Source organism: Typopeltis vanoorti, chromosome 1 (assembly GCF_054136105.1).
Source record: "Typopeltis vanoorti isolate ZY-2024b chromosome 1, IOZ_Tvanoo_1.0, whole genome shotgun sequence".
Lineage (NCBI taxonomy): Eukaryota > Metazoa > Arthropoda > Arachnida > Uropygi > Thelyphonidae > Typopeltis > Typopeltis vanoorti.
In genome coordinates this window covers 79,162,958-79,182,563 of record NC_143549.1, presented here as the reverse complement: position 1 = coordinate 79,182,563, position 19,606 = coordinate 79,162,958, and the positions used below count along the sequence as shown (strand labels likewise).

The following is a 19,606-nucleotide window of genomic DNA, read 5'->3' as shown; positions in this document are numbered from 1 at the left end:
AAAAAAAGATCATGCTGTGAAACTGATGTTTACAGGAATTAATTATTTGTTGAATGCTGAAAAAGGCAGCAATTTCAACAATTATTTTTTTACATTTCATAGGGCAAACATTATTTGTTGTTGGTATTCCACCTTGTTTAAAATTGTTCCTATGTAGCCACTAAAGATAGTCTGTTATTTCCAGACTGAAATATTTGGCAAATATTAAAATAATCTTGTGTTTACGTGTCTATAATTCTTAATCATAATGTCACAAGTGTCTCTAAAGAGTAGAGTTGGTGGATAGTGAGTGGTGGAGATTGAGTAGTAGAGTAGGTGCCCTCCATTGATGAGTCTTTGGACTCCCTGGAGGTGACAAATAATAATGTTATGCACATTTGCTCACAATCTACCTGGATACTGAACAAATGAGGATGGGCTGGAAATTTGGGATTTAGCTGACCAAATTGTATTCTTATTGGCTTAAACCACAAATAAAATGATGGTACAACATGACAGAATTTCATGCTGGCTGGGCATCACCAGTTAATTAAGGCCCCTGTTCTTTTCACCAGGGAACCAGGATGAACAGCGAAAAGTCAGCTACTGGAACCAATCCTGAAACACACCCCCAACTCAACATCACCAGAGTTCAATATCGGTACTATTAGCATAGGAAGCCTTAATGGCAAAGAAATGATCCTAGCTGAGGAATAGGATGAATATCAGATTGACATAATAGGGGTGACTGAAACAAAAAAAGACAAAAACAGGTGAGATCTTTCTGAGCAGTAAATACAAAATGTTATATTCAGGGGTGCTTAAGGGTCAAAGCTGTATAACTGAGAGGAGACCTCCACATAGCCTTTAAAGGAATGCGGAGAATTCTGACCAGGGCTTCTGACCTAATGTCCAATCCTCACCTTCTCGTGGTGCACCCTGTTGGGTATCTACTTGGATACTGAACGGACGAGGATGGGCTGGCAATTTGGGATTTAGCCGACCAAATTGTATTCTTATTGGTTAAACCAAAATATAGAATGATGATACAACATGACAAAATTTCATGCCGGCTGGGGCATTGCCCGGTTAAACAAGGCCCCCGTTGTTTTTGCCAGGGAACCAGGGCGAACAGCGAAAAGTCAGCTACTGGAACAAATCTGAAAATAAACCCCAACTCAACAACACCAGAGTTAAAGATCGGTACTATCAACATAAGAAGCCTGAATGGCAAAGAAATGGAGCTAGCTGAGGAATTAGATAAGTACCAGATCGACATAATAAGGGTGACTGAAACAAAAAAGACCAAAACTGGTGAGATCTTTCTGAGCAATAAATACAAAATGTTATATTCAGGCAATGACAATCAAGGAAAAGAAGGAGTAGCCATAGTATTCAACACTAAATACGAGGCTAATCTTTTTGAAGTGCAGTCAGTCTCAAGTAGAGTAATGTGAGCAAATATGAGAATGGGGAACTGGACAATGAGACTTATTTGTGCCTATGGGCCCACAGAAGGTTCTACTAAGGTAGAAGTGGAGGAATTTTTGAGTCTTTAGAAAAAGCAACTGACACAATGAAAAATGAAACGTTGGGTCCTTGTTGGGGATCTAAATAGCAGAGTAGGAAATGATTGCGAGACATACAAAAATATTTTGGGAAAATTTGGAGAAAAGAGCAAAGCTAATAATAATGGCAAATATCTGTTGGATTTCTGCTCAGGACATGGACTGGTTATTACTAACACCATGTTCCAACATAAAAATGTGCACAAATTCACATGGAGAGAAGAGGCTAGGAATAAGAAAAGTCTCATTGACTATGTTATTGTTGATAGTGATGTTTTCTCCCTGGTGCAGGACACCAGAGCGTACAGAGGATTTGAAATTGGAAGTGATCACTATTTAGTCTTGAGCAGGATAAAATTGAATTTCATATTGAAAAGAATAGCATGTAAGAAAGTTTTAAAGGGAATAAAAGTTGAGCAGCTCTCAGATGTGAGCTGTAGACTAAAATACACAAAGATTATTGAAGAAAAAATGAAAGAGTTTGAGAACAGGAATCAAACCTTGGAGATTCAGTGGAAAACTCTGAAGAAAACATTGATTGATTCTGCCAGAGAGGCATGTGGTGAGGTTGTCTGTAAGGATAAAAAAAATCAGAACTCCCTAGTGGACACAGGAAGTTAAAGAGGCAGTGAAGGATAAGAAGAAAGCATACCAAAAGTTCCTGTCAAATAAGTCAGCTTGTGCTCTTAGAGAATATAGAGACAAATGCAAGAATGCTAAACACAGTGTAAAACTAGCTAAACAAAAGTCATGGGAGGACTTTGGCAAGAATATAGAAAATAAATATCAAGAAGGTGGCAAAATATTCTAGAGGTTGTTGAAGAAGCTTAAGAATGGAGGAAAGAGTGCTGTAAAAGGAATTAGAGATGATAAAGGTGACATGAAAACGGGAGAAAAAGATATCCTTGAAGTATGGAGTAATTATTTTGAAAAACTGCTAAATGAAACAAGCAGTGATGATTTCATCCTAAAAAACACTGACCAGGCATGCAGTCAGGAATACATATCCATACTTGAAGTAGAAAAAGCCATCAAAGGCTTGAAATGTGGAAAGGCAGCAGGAGTAGATGATATTCTACTCCTGAAATGCTATAGTATGGTGGTATAAGAGTCTTACAGTGGCTGCACTGCATAGTTCAGAAAGCCTGGACAGAGGGACGAATTCCCGATGATTGAAGTAGAGCTCTCATAGTACCCATATATAAAAAGGGAAATAAAACTGCATGTGAGAATTACAGAGGTATTTCCCTATTGAGTGCTCCTGGCAAGATCTATGCAAGTATACTTGAGAAACGGTTGAGAAGAATTGTGGAAGAAAAGCAAGCTGGATTCAAGCCAAATAGAGGCTGTCAGGATCAGATCTTCACTTTACGACAAATAGTCGAGAAAGCATGAGAATATAACAAAGATCTGTATTTAAGTTTTGTAGATCTGGAAAGGGCATATAACAAGGTGCCAAGAGAGAAGCTATTCAATATGCTGCAGTTATATGATGTCAATGGGGTATTATATCAAGCAATACTTAGTCTTTATTTGAGTTGTAAGTCAGCAGTTAGAATTGAATGAAGTACAGGAAGGTGGTTTAATGTTAAATCTGGTTTGAGGCAAGGATGTACATTATCCCCTCTGTTATTCATTATCTATATGGATCACATTATGAAGGAAAGTGGTATTAAACATGATATCAAAATTAGAGATGTTAATCTCAGCTCTTTGCTTTATGCAGACGATATTATACTTCTAAATAAATCCGCTACAAGTCTGCAAGATTCTCTGACTAAATTGAATAGCTGTTGTAATAGATATGGTATGAAGGTCAGCAATAAAAAGACAAAAACAATGAAAATAGGCAGAATCATTGAAAATGTCAATTGTGTTGTGAATGGAGAACCTGTGGAACAAGTAAAACATTTCAGTTATTTAGGCATGATTTTTACTGAAGATGGTAAATTAAATATAGAAATAGACAACAGAATCAGCAAAGCTGGTATGGTGGGAAGTCAATTGAATAAATTCATATGGAATAAGAGAGAAATTAGTCGGAACACTAAATTAGCTGTATACAAGACGGTGTTCAAACCAGTTTTAACTTATGGAGCTGAGAGCTGGGTCAGAAGTAAAACACTTGACCAAAGACTAGAGACCACAGATATGAGAGTCCTGAGAAAGATTATAGGCGTGAACAGATGGCATCAATGGCAGTATCATATTAAAAACGAGGATATTAGGAAATAACTTGACATTGTCTGCATCCAGGAATGTGTTAGCAGAGCTAATCCCAGGTGGTATGGTCACTTAAACAGAATGGGCGAGGAAAGATTAGCAAAACAAGTGTTCTCTGCCAGGTTGGCAGCAAAACGACCCAGAGGAAGACCAAGATATAGGTGGATTGATACGGTACAAAGTGCTTTAGATGATAGAAATATAAGATCTGATAATGTTGGAGTCTTGGCAAGTAATAGACTGATTTGGAGGAAAATTGTAGATAGGAAATTAATAATGATGTAATTTTTTTCATGTAGTACTATCATATCCTGTACACCCCTTGAGAGTACATGGCAGGAATTTGATGATGATGATGATGATATTATATTCAGGCAATGAGAATTGAGGATAAGAAGGAGTAGCTATAGCATTCAACACTAAATGTGAGGCTAATCTTCTTGAATGGCAGGCAATATAGCAGAGTAATGTGGGCAAATATCAAAATGGGGCGCAATGAGACTTATTTGTGCCTATAGTCCTAAAGAAGGTTCTACTAAGGTAGAAGTGGAGGAATTTTTTTGAATCTTAAGAGAAAGCAACTCACACAATGAAAAAGAAAATGTTGGCCCTTGTTGGGGATCTAAATAGCAGAGTAAGAAATTATTGTCGGGCATACAGAAAATATTTTGGGAAAATTTGGAGAAAAGAGCAAAGCAAATAATGGCAAATACCTGATGAACTTCTCCTCAGGACATACTGGTTATTACTAACACAATGTTCCAACATAAAAGTGTGCACAAAAATACATGGAGAAGAGGGAAGGAAAGTTTCATTGACTGTGTTATTGTTGATAGTGATGTTTTCTCACTGGTGCAGGACACGTAGAGTGTACAGAAGATTTGAAATTGGAAGTGATCACTATTTAGTCTTTAGCAGGGTAAAATTGAATTTCTGAAAAGAATAACATGCAAGAAAGTTTTAAAGGGAATAAAAGTTGAGCAGCTCTCAGATGTGAACTGTAGACTAAAATACACAAAGATTATTGAAGAAAAAATGAAAGCGTTTGAGAACATTGGTATTGAGACTGTGTGCAAGGATAAAAAAATCAGAACTCCATGGTGGACACAGGAAGTTAAAGAGGCAGTGAAGGTAAAGAAAAAAGCATATCAAAAGTTCCTGGCAAATAAGTCAGCTTGTACTCTTAGAGAATAAAGAGAGAAATGCAAGAAAGCTAAACACTGTGTAAAACTAGCTAAACAAAAGTCATGGGAAGACTTTGGTAACATTATAGAAAATAAATATCAAGAAGGTAGCAGATATTCTGGAGGTTGTTGAAAAAGCTCAGAAATGGAGGAAAGAGTACTGTAAAAGGAATTAGATGATAAAGGTGACACAAACTGGAGGAAAAAGATATCCTTGATGTATAGAGTAATTACTTTGAAAAATGGCTAAATGAAACAATCAGTGTTAAAAAAAAAAAACACCATGGCTGTAGGCTGAAGCTTTAAGTTATTTTAATTTTTGTCAGAAAGTCTTGTGAATTTTTTGCAGAGGTTTATTAGTCTGTGGCCTATACAGGAAATTAAAAAACAAGTTATTTGGCTAGTGAATGCAGTCAGCTATGGGTCTGAGTGAGACTCCTGTGCATTTTTGGTAGGCCAGAGAAATGAGTGGTTCTTTCAGAATGGGTCCTCCAAATGCTTAAATTGTAATATATGTGCAAGCATGCATTCATTCTACATGTACTTTGTGCGATTTTCATATTTATTACTGATTGAAATGTATTCTTGAATTCATTGAATTTTTACAAAAATTCACACTCCAAATATTGTGTTAAATCTAAACTTTTATTACACTTAAAATATCTTTGGCTCTTCAGTATGAGGGGGGGGGGGTCAGATTTCTGGTGAACACCTGAAACAAAAATGATTTTAAAGCAACTGATATAACCACAAGAAAGATCATATCTTAAAACCATTTAAACCCCATCTTTCACAAGCTGTAATAATTTGTTCCCTTTCTGTATGGTGTATATAAGAAGACATATCAGAGATTTTGAAGAAATTCAAAGATACAGAGGTGCAGATCTTCATCAAGTTTTTCGTGCTGCAAAAAAAGCTCACAACTGAGATTCATCGAACTTTGTGTAAGATTTCTGTGCCCCAGCATATCCAACAGTTTGCCAGAAGGGTAGCCAAGTTTAAAACTGGACATCCTGAGACAACAGTTGCTCCCAGGTCAGGAAGATCTTCCACAGTGATCACACCTGAAACATTGATGCTGTGCATGCCATGATCCTTGAATACCAGCCAAAAACAATGCAAAGACTCTGGGGGGATATCCAGGGAATGAGTTGGGTCCATTATCCACCAATATCTGGGCATGCAGAAGCTCTCAGCAAAGTGGGTCTGAATGCTGTCCGAAAGAGAGAACGTGCTGTCATCTCAGAGATTTTGGGTCATTTTGAGAAATGAGGTGAAAAGTTTTTGGCTCATATTGTGACTGTTGATGAAACATGTCTTCATCGCTATGACCAAGAGACCAAACAACAGTCAGTGGAGTAGAGTGGCAAAGGTTCTCCACAGCCAAAGAAGTTCCAAACCCAAAAGTCAGCAGAGAATGGTCTTGCCGTTGTCTTTTGAGATATGGATGGTGTAATCCTTACCAAGTAACTCAAAAAAGGTGAAACTGTTACAACAGCAGTTTATTCATCTGAAGGTAATAAAGGAAAAAATGCTACAGGAAACTGAGTAGAGGTGTGTTGCTTTTTGCAGGACAATGCACCTGCTCATGCTGTTCATGAAACTCAACAGACAGTACTCAACTTGTGCTTTCAGTGTCTGCTTCACTCACCCTATTCGCCAGACCTTGGCCCCATCTCACTATTTCCTATTCCCAAATTTAAATAAATGCTTGAAAGGAACAAAATTTATCACAGATGATGAAGTCATATCTGCAGCTGAGGACTGGTTTGTGCAACAAGGGAAAGAATGTTTTTCTCAGAGGATTGCAAATGATGTAGCAGCATTGTGACAAGTGTATAACATTTCATGGGGAATATGTAGAATAATGTGTAAGTTACATGGTTCTACCTCAATTCCTTCATAGTGATTATCCCAACTTTTCAGCACACCCTGGTAAGCATAGGATGTGCAATTTGAAGTGTTCCTTGCTGGAAGGTATGTTAACATCTTAGGATTAAGTCATAAATCACTTGATCTTGTGAGAAATATCATGCATTCACCGACTAGGTAGTGTGATGTAATAAGTAAAATGTTCTCTGAGAATGTTACAGAAGGTATTGGTAGTGGAGCTTGGAACTTATGCAGATGTGAACTTACTATCACTACCTTGTGCATACTAATAGGGTCAGTGGATTAGTCTGACAAGGCTCAACTTTTATTCGATTTCAAACTTTCTTACATGTTATTCTTTTCAATATAAAATTCAATTGTATCCTGCTCAAGACGAAATAGTGATCGCTTCCAATATCAAATCCTCTGTACACTCTGGTGTCCTGCACCAGGGAGAAAATATCACTATCAACAATAACATAGTCAATGAGACTTTTCTTATTCCTTGCCTCTTCTCTCCATGTGAATTTGCGCACATTTTTATGTTGGAACATGATGTTAGTAATAACCAGTCCATGTCCTGAGCAGAAATCTAACAGATATTTGCCATTATTATTAGCTTTGCTCTTTTCTCCAAATTTTCCCAAAATATTTTTGTATGTCTGACAATCATTTCCTACTCTGCTATTTAGATCCCCAACAAGGACCAACTTTTCCTTTTTCATTGTGTCAGTTGCTTTTTCTAAAGCATCAAAAAATTCCTCCACTTCTCCCTTCTGTGGGACCATAGCTACAAATAAGTCTCATTTGCCTGAATATAACATTTTGTATTTATTGCTCAGAAAGATCTCGCCAGTTTTTGTCATTTTTGTTTCAGTCACCCCTATTATGTCGATCTGGTACTTATCTAATTCCTCAACTTGCTCCATTTCTTTGCCATTCAGGCTTCTTATGTTGATAGTACCGATCTTTAACTCTGGTGAAGTTGAGTTGGGGTGTGCTTTCAGATTTGTTCCAGTAGCTGACTTTACGCTGTTCACCCTAGTTCCCTGGCGACAACAACGGGGTCCTTGTTTAACCTGACGACGTCCCAGCCGGCATGAAATATTGTCATGTTGTAACATCATTTTTTATTTTTGGTTTAACTAATAAGAATACAATTTGGTCAGCTAAATTCCAAATTGCTAGCCCATCCTCTTTCGTTCAGTATCCAGGTAGATACTCAACAGGGTGCACCCCAAGAAGGTAAGGATTGGACATTAGGTCAGAAGCCCTGGTCGGTTCTCCGCATTCCTTTAAAGGCTATGTGGAGGTCTCCTCTCAGTTATACAGCTTTGATCCTTATTTGACCAGGGACCTTACATGTTATTTAAGGAACTTAAATAACAGGTAAGGTTCCTGGTGAAAACAGAATCCAGCTACAGCTACTTAAGATCACAGGAGATGAAATAATAAGAGCTCTTCATAGATATTAAGGATATGACAGACAAGAATATGTCAGGAACTGGAAGATGTCGGTATTCATACTACTGCTGCACAAGAAGGTTGATGAGAATGCAAGCAAGACTCTAGTGAAGATTACTTTAAACAGATTTAAAGGCAAACTTTAGGCTGAAGTATCTGAGGAATAGATTTCAGAAAGGGATAGGGCAAAAGTAATGCCAGCTATCAGATCGATTCTTTGCGTAGATCATCAAAATTTTTGCAGAGTTGAGGCTTCCTCTGGCAGCATGTATTATAGAACAAAAGTTAGACCTTTGACTATGTTTTTCATGTGAATTGTGAGAAGTGATGAAAGAAATTAGTATATTATGCTTGAGAAGTAATCATATTCTTGTTTTAATCCTTTACCGAAGTGTATGCAAACAAAGTTTTCATATGAAGTATCTTCACAACTAGGCTACTTGTATATAGAAGCTATTAATTTCACATCAGTTATCTAAGTATCCTATAATGCAAAAACATTATGGGAAGGATCACCACATGGATCTTTATTAATATCTCATCAGGGAAACTACATCTAGAAAGAAGATAAGATTAAATCAATCAAAAGGCATATATTTTCCATATACATTTAGTAAAATGGTATAACACCATATTATTAAAATACTGTGGATTAGAGATAGTTGTAGAAATTGGTAAACCGATTGTTGTATTTACTTTGTATTCCTATTCTTTGAATTTAATATAACTTTGGGTATTACAGAAATAATGTGGATAGGAACATATATTTTATTTGTGCAGGTGATTAAAGATAGATGATTCTAGATGGTTTTTCTTGCAAAGTAAATTGTACTCGACAAGATATTCTTATTTTAATCCTTTGAGTCTCAATGAATGAAAACACAAGGTATGATAGCAGTTGAGAGATGGGGAGGATATTGGAAGTATTTAAAAAATACATCAGGGATGTAATATCAGAATGTGTCTCTAGAACTCAAAGAATAGATAGGGTGCAAGTAAGATTTTTAAGAAAAAGAACTAGCTGTGTAAACTAAGAACAACCCAAAAGAATTCTGTTGTTATGTTGCAAATAAAAAAAAAAGAATGAGTTGAAAGAATAACTACTAAATGTGGATGACAGGTGCAGAGGAGGTTATTTATTTTCACAGTATTGATGACAACACAGAATGATAAGAAACTAATATTTATTAACTTATTTCCTGATGTTTTGCTGGTTCAGTAGATCTTCCCCCCCATATCCACGGTTTCACTTATCTGCTGTTCGAAAAAAGCACGTGAAATAGTTGAGAGCCGTGCCGGTTGAAACACACATACATGCAGGCTAAAAAATTGTCAAACCACGCTTGTTTTGCTAGGTGCATGGACTTAAAACGTGCATGTTTGGTCATGTTTAGTTTTACTCGAATTGTCAAAGAAAGCAGTCAATTGTCTGTCATTGCAATTAAAAATTGTGTTTAAATTCAAGCAAATAAATTGTGAAAAATTTAAAAATGGCTTCAAAACCGAAGAGAAGATGTGAAGTGCTCAGTATTAGTGAAAAATCTAAGATTACCAATATGATTGAAGTAGGGAAAAAAGTCATTTACAACCGTTGCCAAGATCTATAATAAAAACGAATCTTCAATATGTGAAATGTTGAAGAACAAAGAAAAAATTCGTGCCAGTCCATTGCGCCCAAATCTGCAAAGGTTATGGATACAATGTGTGATAAGGCATTACTCAAGGTAGAGAAAGCTTTGAATTTGTGGGTGGAAGACATGACAAGAAAAAGGATTCCTATTGACAGTAACACGTTATGACAAAAAGCATTGATCCTATATGAAGACATGCGGCCGCAAGATGAAACAGAAGAGGAAGAAAAGTCATTTACAGCAAACAAGGGCTGGTTGCATAGATTCAAAACTAGGTTTAATCTAAAAAACATAAAAATTACAGGAGAATCTGCATCGGCTGATGAGAAAGCTGGTGCATTGTTCTCAGCAGAATTTTAAAAAAGTATTGCAGAGAAAGGTTATCATCCTAAGCAAGTTTTTAATTGTGATGAAACTGGCCTCGTTTGGAAGAAAATGCCCCAACGGACCTACATCCATAAAACTGAAGCAAGCACCAGGCTCCGTCTGTCCTTAAAGCATTTAAGGACAGACGGACGGTGGTACTTTGTGGCAACAACACAGCTGGTCATATTATTAAACCTGGCCTTGTTTACCGAGCACAAAATCCATGTGCCCTTAAAAACAAAAACAAAAGTTGTCTGCCTGTTTTTTTGCAATCAAATCTGAAAGCATGGGTCATGGCCATGTTAATTATGCAATACTTCCATCGATGTTTTATTCCGGAGGTGAAAAAATACTTGGAGAGAGAAGGATTACCATTTAAAGTTTTGTTGATAATAGACAATGCTCCAGGGCACCCTGAGTCACTAGTCACCGAAAATGAAAATGTTCAAGTGGTTTTCTTCCCACTAATATGACCTCATTGCTTCAGCCACTCGATCAAGGTGTCATTAGATGCTTCAAAGCCTCATATGCCTGGCAGGTTTTCAATATGATTCATGCAATGGTTGAGGATTCTGCTGATGTTGGAGTCATGGAATGCCGGAAATCATTTACAATTGCAGATGCAATTGTATTCATCAAGGGAGCAGTAGACAAATTGAAACCAGAAACGGTAACTGCATGCTGGAAGAATTTGTGAAGTGATGCTGTTCATAATTCCCAAGACGCCCCTGATATTAACTCACAGATAACAGCGATAATTAACACAGCATGGAAAATAGGTGGAGAGGGATTTGACAATATGACAGAAGAATTGAATGATTACATAGATGGACATCGTGAGGTGCTCACTAACGAGGAGTTGAAATATCTTGCCAAATCTTCTACAGAAGATGAGGATGAAAGTGAACAAGAACCACCACCATGGACACTTGAAAAATTTACCACGATATTTCGAACTGAGGAATTAAAAATGGGTGGACAAGTACTCTTTAGCCGTGCAGTTAGCCTAGTGACTATGCCCTTCACAACCATATGCCTGGGGATGGAGTGTCCTAGGTTTGATTCCCATCAGCAACGTGAGGAGCTGAACGATCTTCCTCAGCCATAGCCAAGTTAGCCTGTCTTGGGCATGGACAGTAGGGTTTTTTCCCCAGTTTATCTTGGAGTTTTTCATCCCACAAAGCAGGAAAACCGGCCTTGAGAACTCAGCACTACAGACATAGGATGCACCAGGGTGTAGGGCTGGCCACCTTATCCTATGAATGATTTGAGGTCCAATTATTAATAACCCTCGACGCTACAAGGTAAAAGAGGGGAAAGGAAGATGAGATGATTTCGAATGGATCAAACATTAAAGGAACAGATAATGGATTATGATTCAATGATGGAGCGCAGCATAAAAATTATTCGCACAATAACAGAAGCTTTGGAACCTTTGCAGAACCTGTTTACTGAATTGAAGAGATAAAAACAGCAGCTTCCAATAACAATTTTTTTTAAAAAAAGTCGACAAAGCTCTACTATCAATGATCCTCAGCCTTCCACATCATTTGCTCAGTAGGCAAGCAAGCAGTCGACTGCCAAAGATTCGGAAGATGAATATGTAGATGATACAATGAGATGTTCTGTTGAGGAATCAGTTGATTCCTCCTAATTATAATAAAAATATTAAGATTTTATTAACAATTACATTTTCATTAGCATATTTTCTCATTTCGTTCTACATAATTATTATGTTGCTTAAATTTTATTTGTCTAAAGACGAAGTTTTATTGAATGAGGCAATTTTTGTGGTTTGCCACTTCACCTGTACTATTTGGGTGCTTTCTACCGCATTTGGGCACACATTCCATTGCTCTCATTCTTTTAAAAAAGTAAAAATTGTTTCATGATAATTTTAAATAAATATGTAATATTATTATTGAAGATCAATGGAATGTGTGCTCAAATGTGGTAGATAGCATCCCTGGATAGTACAGGTAAAGTGGTAGTCTAGAAATTACCTAATTTAATTTAAAAAAAAAAAAAAAACTCTTTATTATTATTTATTTACCCATACAATATAGTGTATGTTAACCACGTAACATATTCACTAAAGAACCCTACAGTCCTAGCGCGTGAGACTAAGTCATTTTACTAATAATTTCCTACTTCAATTTTGCTATATATGTGCAAAAATCGGGTCTCACTCACTAGTGGCGGAAAATGATGGAACCAAACCCTGCAGATACGGGGGGGCTACTGTATTATTTATGTCCAGGCATCTTCAGAGCACAAAAACAGTTTGTCACAGTACAATGAAACAACAACAATTTGTTATAACAGTGGGGCTAGTTTAAAAAAATTGTAACAGACAACACAAGGAACTAAAGTCCTAATTAGGCACCATCTATGTTGGAAAAAGAGAAAAAGAATGTTCCAGTGACAATGCTCTTACTGCTGAACTTACTCACTTACGGCACGCTTTCTTAGCCATTGGCTATAATCTCCATAGGATAGAAAAAATACTAAATGCTTCCCAGAAATCCTCTCCATTGCCTACCACACAAGACTGCAGTAAAACTGTTATCATCCCATGCATTCAAGGCACATCTGAAAAGATATCTAAAGTGCTCAATGAATATCAACTATCACCGTATTTAAACCATATGTCAAGTTGGCAACTCTCATCTCTTCACCTAAGGACAAACTCTTCTTTATCACATCCAGGAGTTCTTCTTTATCACATCCAGGAGTTTATGAAGTTCCCTGTTCTTGTGACCAGGAACTGTTGACATATGCCCTGGTGAACATAAAAAATACATCTGGCACTATCGTTATGGCAAGTCAGGTCTAGCAGACCATGCCTTGGATACCACTTCACACAGGATCAATTGGAAGAAAACAAAAGTGCTATACATAAGTCAGAGAAATTGTTTTTGGAATCAACAAAAGCTTTAAAACATACTCCAAACCTCAACAAGTATGGCTATATAAATTTGCCAAAAATCTGGGAAACAGTCATTTTAAGATCTAATTAATATTTGTTTTCTCTCTTTTTCCAACATAGATGGCACCTAATTAGGACTTTAGTTCCTTGTGTTGTCTGTTACAATTTTTTTTTAAACTAGCCCCAGTGTTATACCAAATTGTTGTTTCGCATACTGTGACAAACTGTTTTTGTGCTCTGAAGATGCTGTCAGGGCCTTCTTAACAAGTTTGAGCACCCTGGACTAAGAAATTTGGTGCTCTATTCACATTGGATTGAGCACCAAATATATCGGCATTGCACATTTTTATTTAATTCAACAATATTTATAATGAATTAAAATTCAACATGCTCGTTTCTTAAGTGCCCTTGGATCAATGGTGCCCCTGGGCTATAGCCCATTTAGCTCATGGATAAGGAGTCCCTGGATGCTGGATATAATAACAGCAAAATATCAGCAAATAGGTTAATAAATGTTTTCTTGTCATTCTGTGTTGTCATCAGTACCATGAAAATAAATAATATATATACTGTGAACACATAAGCCTTTCCATGCATTTGCAAAAGAGGTTGTTCAACTAATGAGTATCCATTTTGTTAAATGCAATCAAATTATGCAATATAGCTCAATGCTACCTCTTATCTGGATGAAGAAACAGATGCTAGATCTCTTTGCATAAAAACGAACAAAAATTCAGCAGTAAGAGCTGATGGGATATTACCACAGATGTTAAGAGAATATTCAGATGAACCGGCTGTGCCTTTGACACCTGGCTATATAATTTGAATTTCACAGGGAAGAATTCACTTGAGTGAAAAGATATATGATAATCCCATTGTATAAGGGTGAAGCAAAAACTTAATGTGTTAAGCTATCAACATCCCTGGAGCGGTAGTGAAGATTTTGGAAAAGTTGGTAAGAGATTGCATACAGAAATGAGTTAACACAGAATCTATAATTTGCAGTGAACAACATTGGTTTACTAAGGCAAGGTTATGTTTGAGTAAATTGATCACATTTTATAATAATGTTACATTTGAGTTTACAAGAGGAATGCATGCATCAAGATACTTTTGGACTTGGCTAAGGCTTTTGAGGATACAGCATGGAAAGCTGTTACATAATTTGGAGAATATGGAATTAGATAAAGGATGGTTTGACTAACATCAAAAAACCAGTGTATATGGTGTATGTAAGTGTAAAATCTCTAGCAGAAAAAGTTTGCTGCGCTAATTTTTCACAATCGATTTTACAGGTTTTTTTTTTTGTTATTGTTTGTTTGTTTGTTTCAATAGTTAGCAATGTTTAAAATATAACGTGCTAAATAGATGTTACTAAAAGTGCATATACATTGACTGTATATAAAGCTGTAAGTAGGGATTATGCCAGATTAGCAATGACGAAACACCAACCAAAGATCAACTGATGTTGACCACACGGGAAGAATGACGTCATTCTGCCGATTAATTCTGCTAGGCAAATCCCGAAAAGACAGCATAAAGAACAAAGAGCGACATTTTGCATAAAAGAAGTTTGTGGCTCAGGGCTTTTTTCCTGCTCGTCGCTGTGGCTTTTCTTCTGCTCATCGCCAAGGCCTTTTCCTGTCGTCATCTTCCCTTTCTCCTTCCCATCACTGAGACTCTTCTCCTGTCGCTGGTTATCTACCTATCGAGTACTGTAGGATCTTCGTCTTCAGATCGCAGCAGACCAATTTCCTTGTTGATGATTCCCAAGTTTTAGTTTCCACAAAGAGAGCAGTAACTACGACTGATTCCATATCGAATATCTGACAGCAGAAAGATCTACAAGAGACCGCCTGTGATGTCCATGCAGCAAGGAAGTTAAACCAGAAAGAAGACCCTAATAACCTGATGAAGTATGCTGCAGTTTGTTTGGACTCTTATTCTTGGTAAAATTGTAGGCATAACTTTTGTATTTGTTAAGGAATTGTACCTTGGAATGATGAACGTGCTTACAAGAAATTGATTGTAAACAGGTGCCAACTAAGCCACAAGTTTTGAAGGAAGATTGTTTGTTAACTTGTATATTTAAGTAATGAATGTGTGTTTAGTTAAATTATTGGGAGCAGTACTATTATGATATTGTATGTGATTAGACAATTGTTACATCAGTATTTAAGGGAAGGAGTTCAGTAACCTGTTTTGGCAATGACCAAGTATATAAATAAGTTATGTCTAACAAATGAATCCAGTAATAGTTTGCATTTTGAGTTTTGTCTTACAATTGCATTTTCTGCTTATGAAAGGGCTAAGTGTGATAATTGCACAATATCTTGAGTGTAATGTATTCTTGTCTAGTTTTAAAATAAATGTTTTTGTTTTATAACTACCTGATCTGTTCTTTTGGCTAATGCACTATCTCCAAAAAATGCAAACCTGCAGGCATAATAAGATACGAATAGTCACAACTTGCATATAGAGAATTGAAGTTGTTTAGTGATTAATTCCTGATTTTCCTCACCCTAACTTTCTAACAATAATTACTCAAATTAGATGGCGCAGTCAAAAATAAAATAAATTTTCTGATTTGATTTGTATGAGAGTGGGGACTGCATACATTAAATATACTTATAACTCAAAGTTTGTTTAATAGCGTGGGGGGGGGCAGAAATTGGTCACATGTGGGATTAACCTTGAGGCATTTATGTTACAGCAAATGATTGTCGTAACCTAATGAAGTTAAATAGAGTACAGTTGAGTAAAGTTAAGTCAAAAGAAATAAATTTAGTTAATATTATACAAAGGCACAGCTGACACATTCAAATCTAAATACTTAACGTTATTTTACACAAGTTTTAAGGTGAACAATGGCATGCCCTAGGGTCAGTCTTTACATTAATCACTTTGGAAAGGATTTGACAGAAAACACATAGCTATTTGCTGATGATACCTAGAGTAATGAGGAATGCAACAGTTATCAATACTTGCCAAATGATTTGAATAATCTGAATTGTGAACATGTGAAAATGGCCATCTGTTCAATATTAGTAAATGTAAAGTTATGGACTTTGATGCATTGAGATATCCAATCTTTGCATATTAGGCAAAGAAACTGACCAAGTTGGGGGGATCAGTAAATGGAACACATTACTAGAATGTGTTGTTAATGCAAGGTTGTGATAAATATGTTGTCAGTTGAATGATGAGTCTTCCAACTCCATGGAAGGTGCAATAATAATAATAAAATTACACCTGATTTTGATTGAAACCCACCAGAACAACAACTAAAAAGTTAGGAAGTAGCATGGGCATGACTCAGAGCAAATCTCTACCCTAAGGTGGGATCGGAATATGCGGAGGAGCTTAAATCTCATTCTGAGGACCTCTTTTAAGAGGAAATATTTGATAGACAAAAAATTTGCATCAGAACCCATATATGCAGAGATTACAAAAGAACTCACAATGCAAAACCTGAAGGAAATTGTTGATCACTCACCCAAACTAAAGTCATTATTGTCTTCTTATGACTCTGATCATCACAGAGCATTCGAGTCTTGTTTTGGAATTGATTTTTGTATTTAGTGTATGTGTGTGTTTATGAGATGGGATGTTCAAACCAAAGAGGCAAAAATTCTTTAACATGACTCTCTCTCTTCTCCTCAGAACTTACTTCATTAAAACTGACTTATGGGGGACTTGGAAAATTTGATATTATTTTGGAATTAATTACAAACAACTATTCATGACATTCTAATTTTAAAAACATTAAGATTATAAGAAAATGTAAATTAAAAAAAATTTTTTTTTTCTTTGGCAACCTGTTCTGAAACAAAACAGTGCCATCTTTAAATTCACAGTTCGTTGAACTGTGAAACTATGAACGGCAGCTTTTTTTTATAGTTATATTTTTTTTGAGAATGGAACAGGGGCGAATGCTGGGCTTGAAATTCGCACTTGTTCTTGTTATCATTCAGGGAATAATGAATTAATGACCATTTAAAACTATGTACAGGTAACCCTTGTATAACGCTGATGTTAGGTTCTCTGCATTATATAAATCACATTATGCGAGTGTCAGATCACATAGAAAAAGTAAGGTTATGTTCCAAAATCTTTTTTTTTTTTTAAATTATATAAACAACAATGACATATCCGACAAAAAATATATTTTTATTTAATTCAGGTAATTCATGTAAGTTAAGAAAACGTATAAACTATGAAACAAATACATAGTATAAAAATTACAGATTGTACTTAAACTTCATTGCACGTAATGCATAAATGTTTTAGGCAAAATAAAATGGTGCATATTTAAATCTTTTATAGCACGAGGATTTATGGATTGGTTAATAAACACTGGTTTTGTCATGTAATCACCTGATGCATTACTACAAAACAGTAGAGTAATTCTATCTTTGGAAACTTTGAATCCAGGAGCTGATCTTTCATTTTTCAAAATATAGGTGTGTTTTTGCACTTTTTTGCAATATAATCCGGATTAATCCACATTGAACACCATTGAACAAAAAACTTCGAGAGTTTTTTGTTTAATAAGATTTCCATCCATAGGAATTTTCTTTTGAGGTGCAATCTTCTATCAAAATCATTAGAGATTTTTCCATTAGAATATTGCTTACACAAGCAATGCGCTTTGCACTTATCATTGACCCAGCAATAAACACTTTCTCGGATTTTATGTTCATTTTGTTCGATTGTTCGAATTGTTGATTCATTTAAATTCAAAGTCCGTGCAAAAACTCCTGGTTTTTCTCCATTTTTCAACCGATCCAAGATTTTGAATATTTTTCTTCGAGTGAAATTAATTTTGTTTTCAATATTTGTTTTTCCCTTTCGTTGCAGTTTGTGTCCATTACTATAAAAATAATTTTTTATACAAAAAAGCAAGCATTACATATTGTATGTAACTCGCCTGAAAATAAAGTGCTCAGCTTGAGATGAACACATTTATGATTTTTAATGCACTTTCCTGGCAGAAATGAGGACAATTTTCAACAATAAACATTTTATATGGTAAACAATTGAGATACATGCGTGCTAAAGGGTATTTCCCCAAATATAAATTCTCTACTTATAATTACATGCGGGATACAGGCAGACACAAATTTCACAAAGATAAAATTTGATTTTTAAGTCGCACGGTGAAGAACATATGAAAAGATAAATGGTTACTACAATTTCTAGACTGTGTGTTTATTGGATCTGTGTTTTATAAGTATCAAGTTCAACAAGGGTTACTACAATTTTAGACCGCGTTATACGAGGATTACCTTTATTTAGAAATTTATGTACATTTAATCATACAAATACAACATTCATTTTACAAATTCTACCTACAGTTCTTCTTTATGAACTGATCAATAGCATCGTCATAAAAAGTTGGTTGTAACTTAATTTTCCCAAGCAACACGCACACTTGTAAAGGCTGGCTGAAGCTCACTGGCTAGAGCTACTTTGACTGCATATGGCCCATGTTTAAGCAACAGGGTGAGATGACGTGGAGGGAGCGGAAATGGCCATGCATGCACATGAAATCACAGTGCTGAAGCAAGGACCTGGATGCTCCCACAACCAAGCAAGCCAAGGTAGCTTGACTAACGTCGGCCTTCGATACACAACACAAAGCTCAATTATTGCCATGCAAGCTAAAACATCTTCTGTCTACAAAAATAAAAGCCTAAATGAAATGCTTATAAATGCATGCATTTATTAAAAAATAAATATTACTTCTTTCTCAATTAATAAGCTTGCGCAGCAAGCATGGAGAATTCGCCACTGGAAAGAAAAAGGTCACGAAGCATTTAATTTTCATGTTCTTTATTATAACACATTATAATGATACACATGCTTAGTGTATCATTATAATAGCATCATAAAACAATATTAAACTGATTTTATTGGAGAAGAATTTGCCCCTTGTGCACTAATGAAAATTTTCTTACTGTAATATATAAATAAATAAATGCTATCAGCCATTTTTCCATGTTGCTATAAGAATGAAAACCTTTTTTCCATTAATGCCAGAGAGAGTGAGAGGGGGAAAAAAAAACATGGATACTGTACAAAAATGTTAACATATAATATTGTTTTTGATTAGCAACAAAGGTTATGCTCATCCTTAATCTACTTTTTTTAGGGCGTCAACGTGTAATAGCTAGAGGTGGACAGTTGGAAATAGCAGGTGTAGTTGTGGGAAGTTGGGGAGCAAATTATGGACAAATGCCTCGCTCTCGTGGTTTAAATCTACCTCCTCAGGTGACATCAGTTGGTGGCCTTCGTAGGTAAGGTAATAATTAGCTTAATTGTATTAAACCCATTTTAATTTGTGAATGAAAATGTTTTAAAAATGACTGAATTAGTAATGTTTTACCA

General features: G+C 35.9%; 1 protein-coding gene across 2 annotated transcripts in view; it reads left to right on the top strand.

Annotated features, from left to right (window-relative positions):
• LOC150110124 (constitutive coactivator of PPAR-gamma-like protein 1 homolog) overlaps positions 1 to 19,606 on the top strand; it is a 299,942-nt gene that overhangs the window by 235,745 nt on the left and 44,591 nt on the right. For both annotated transcript variants that reach the window (XM_090397994.1, XM_090397986.1), the window contains exon 14: positions 19,371 to 19,515. In XM_090397994.1, coding sequence (XP_090254120.1) covers positions 19,371 to 19,515 — 145 coding nt within the window. The remainder of the gene's footprint in view (positions 1 to 19,370; positions 19,516 to 19,606) is intronic.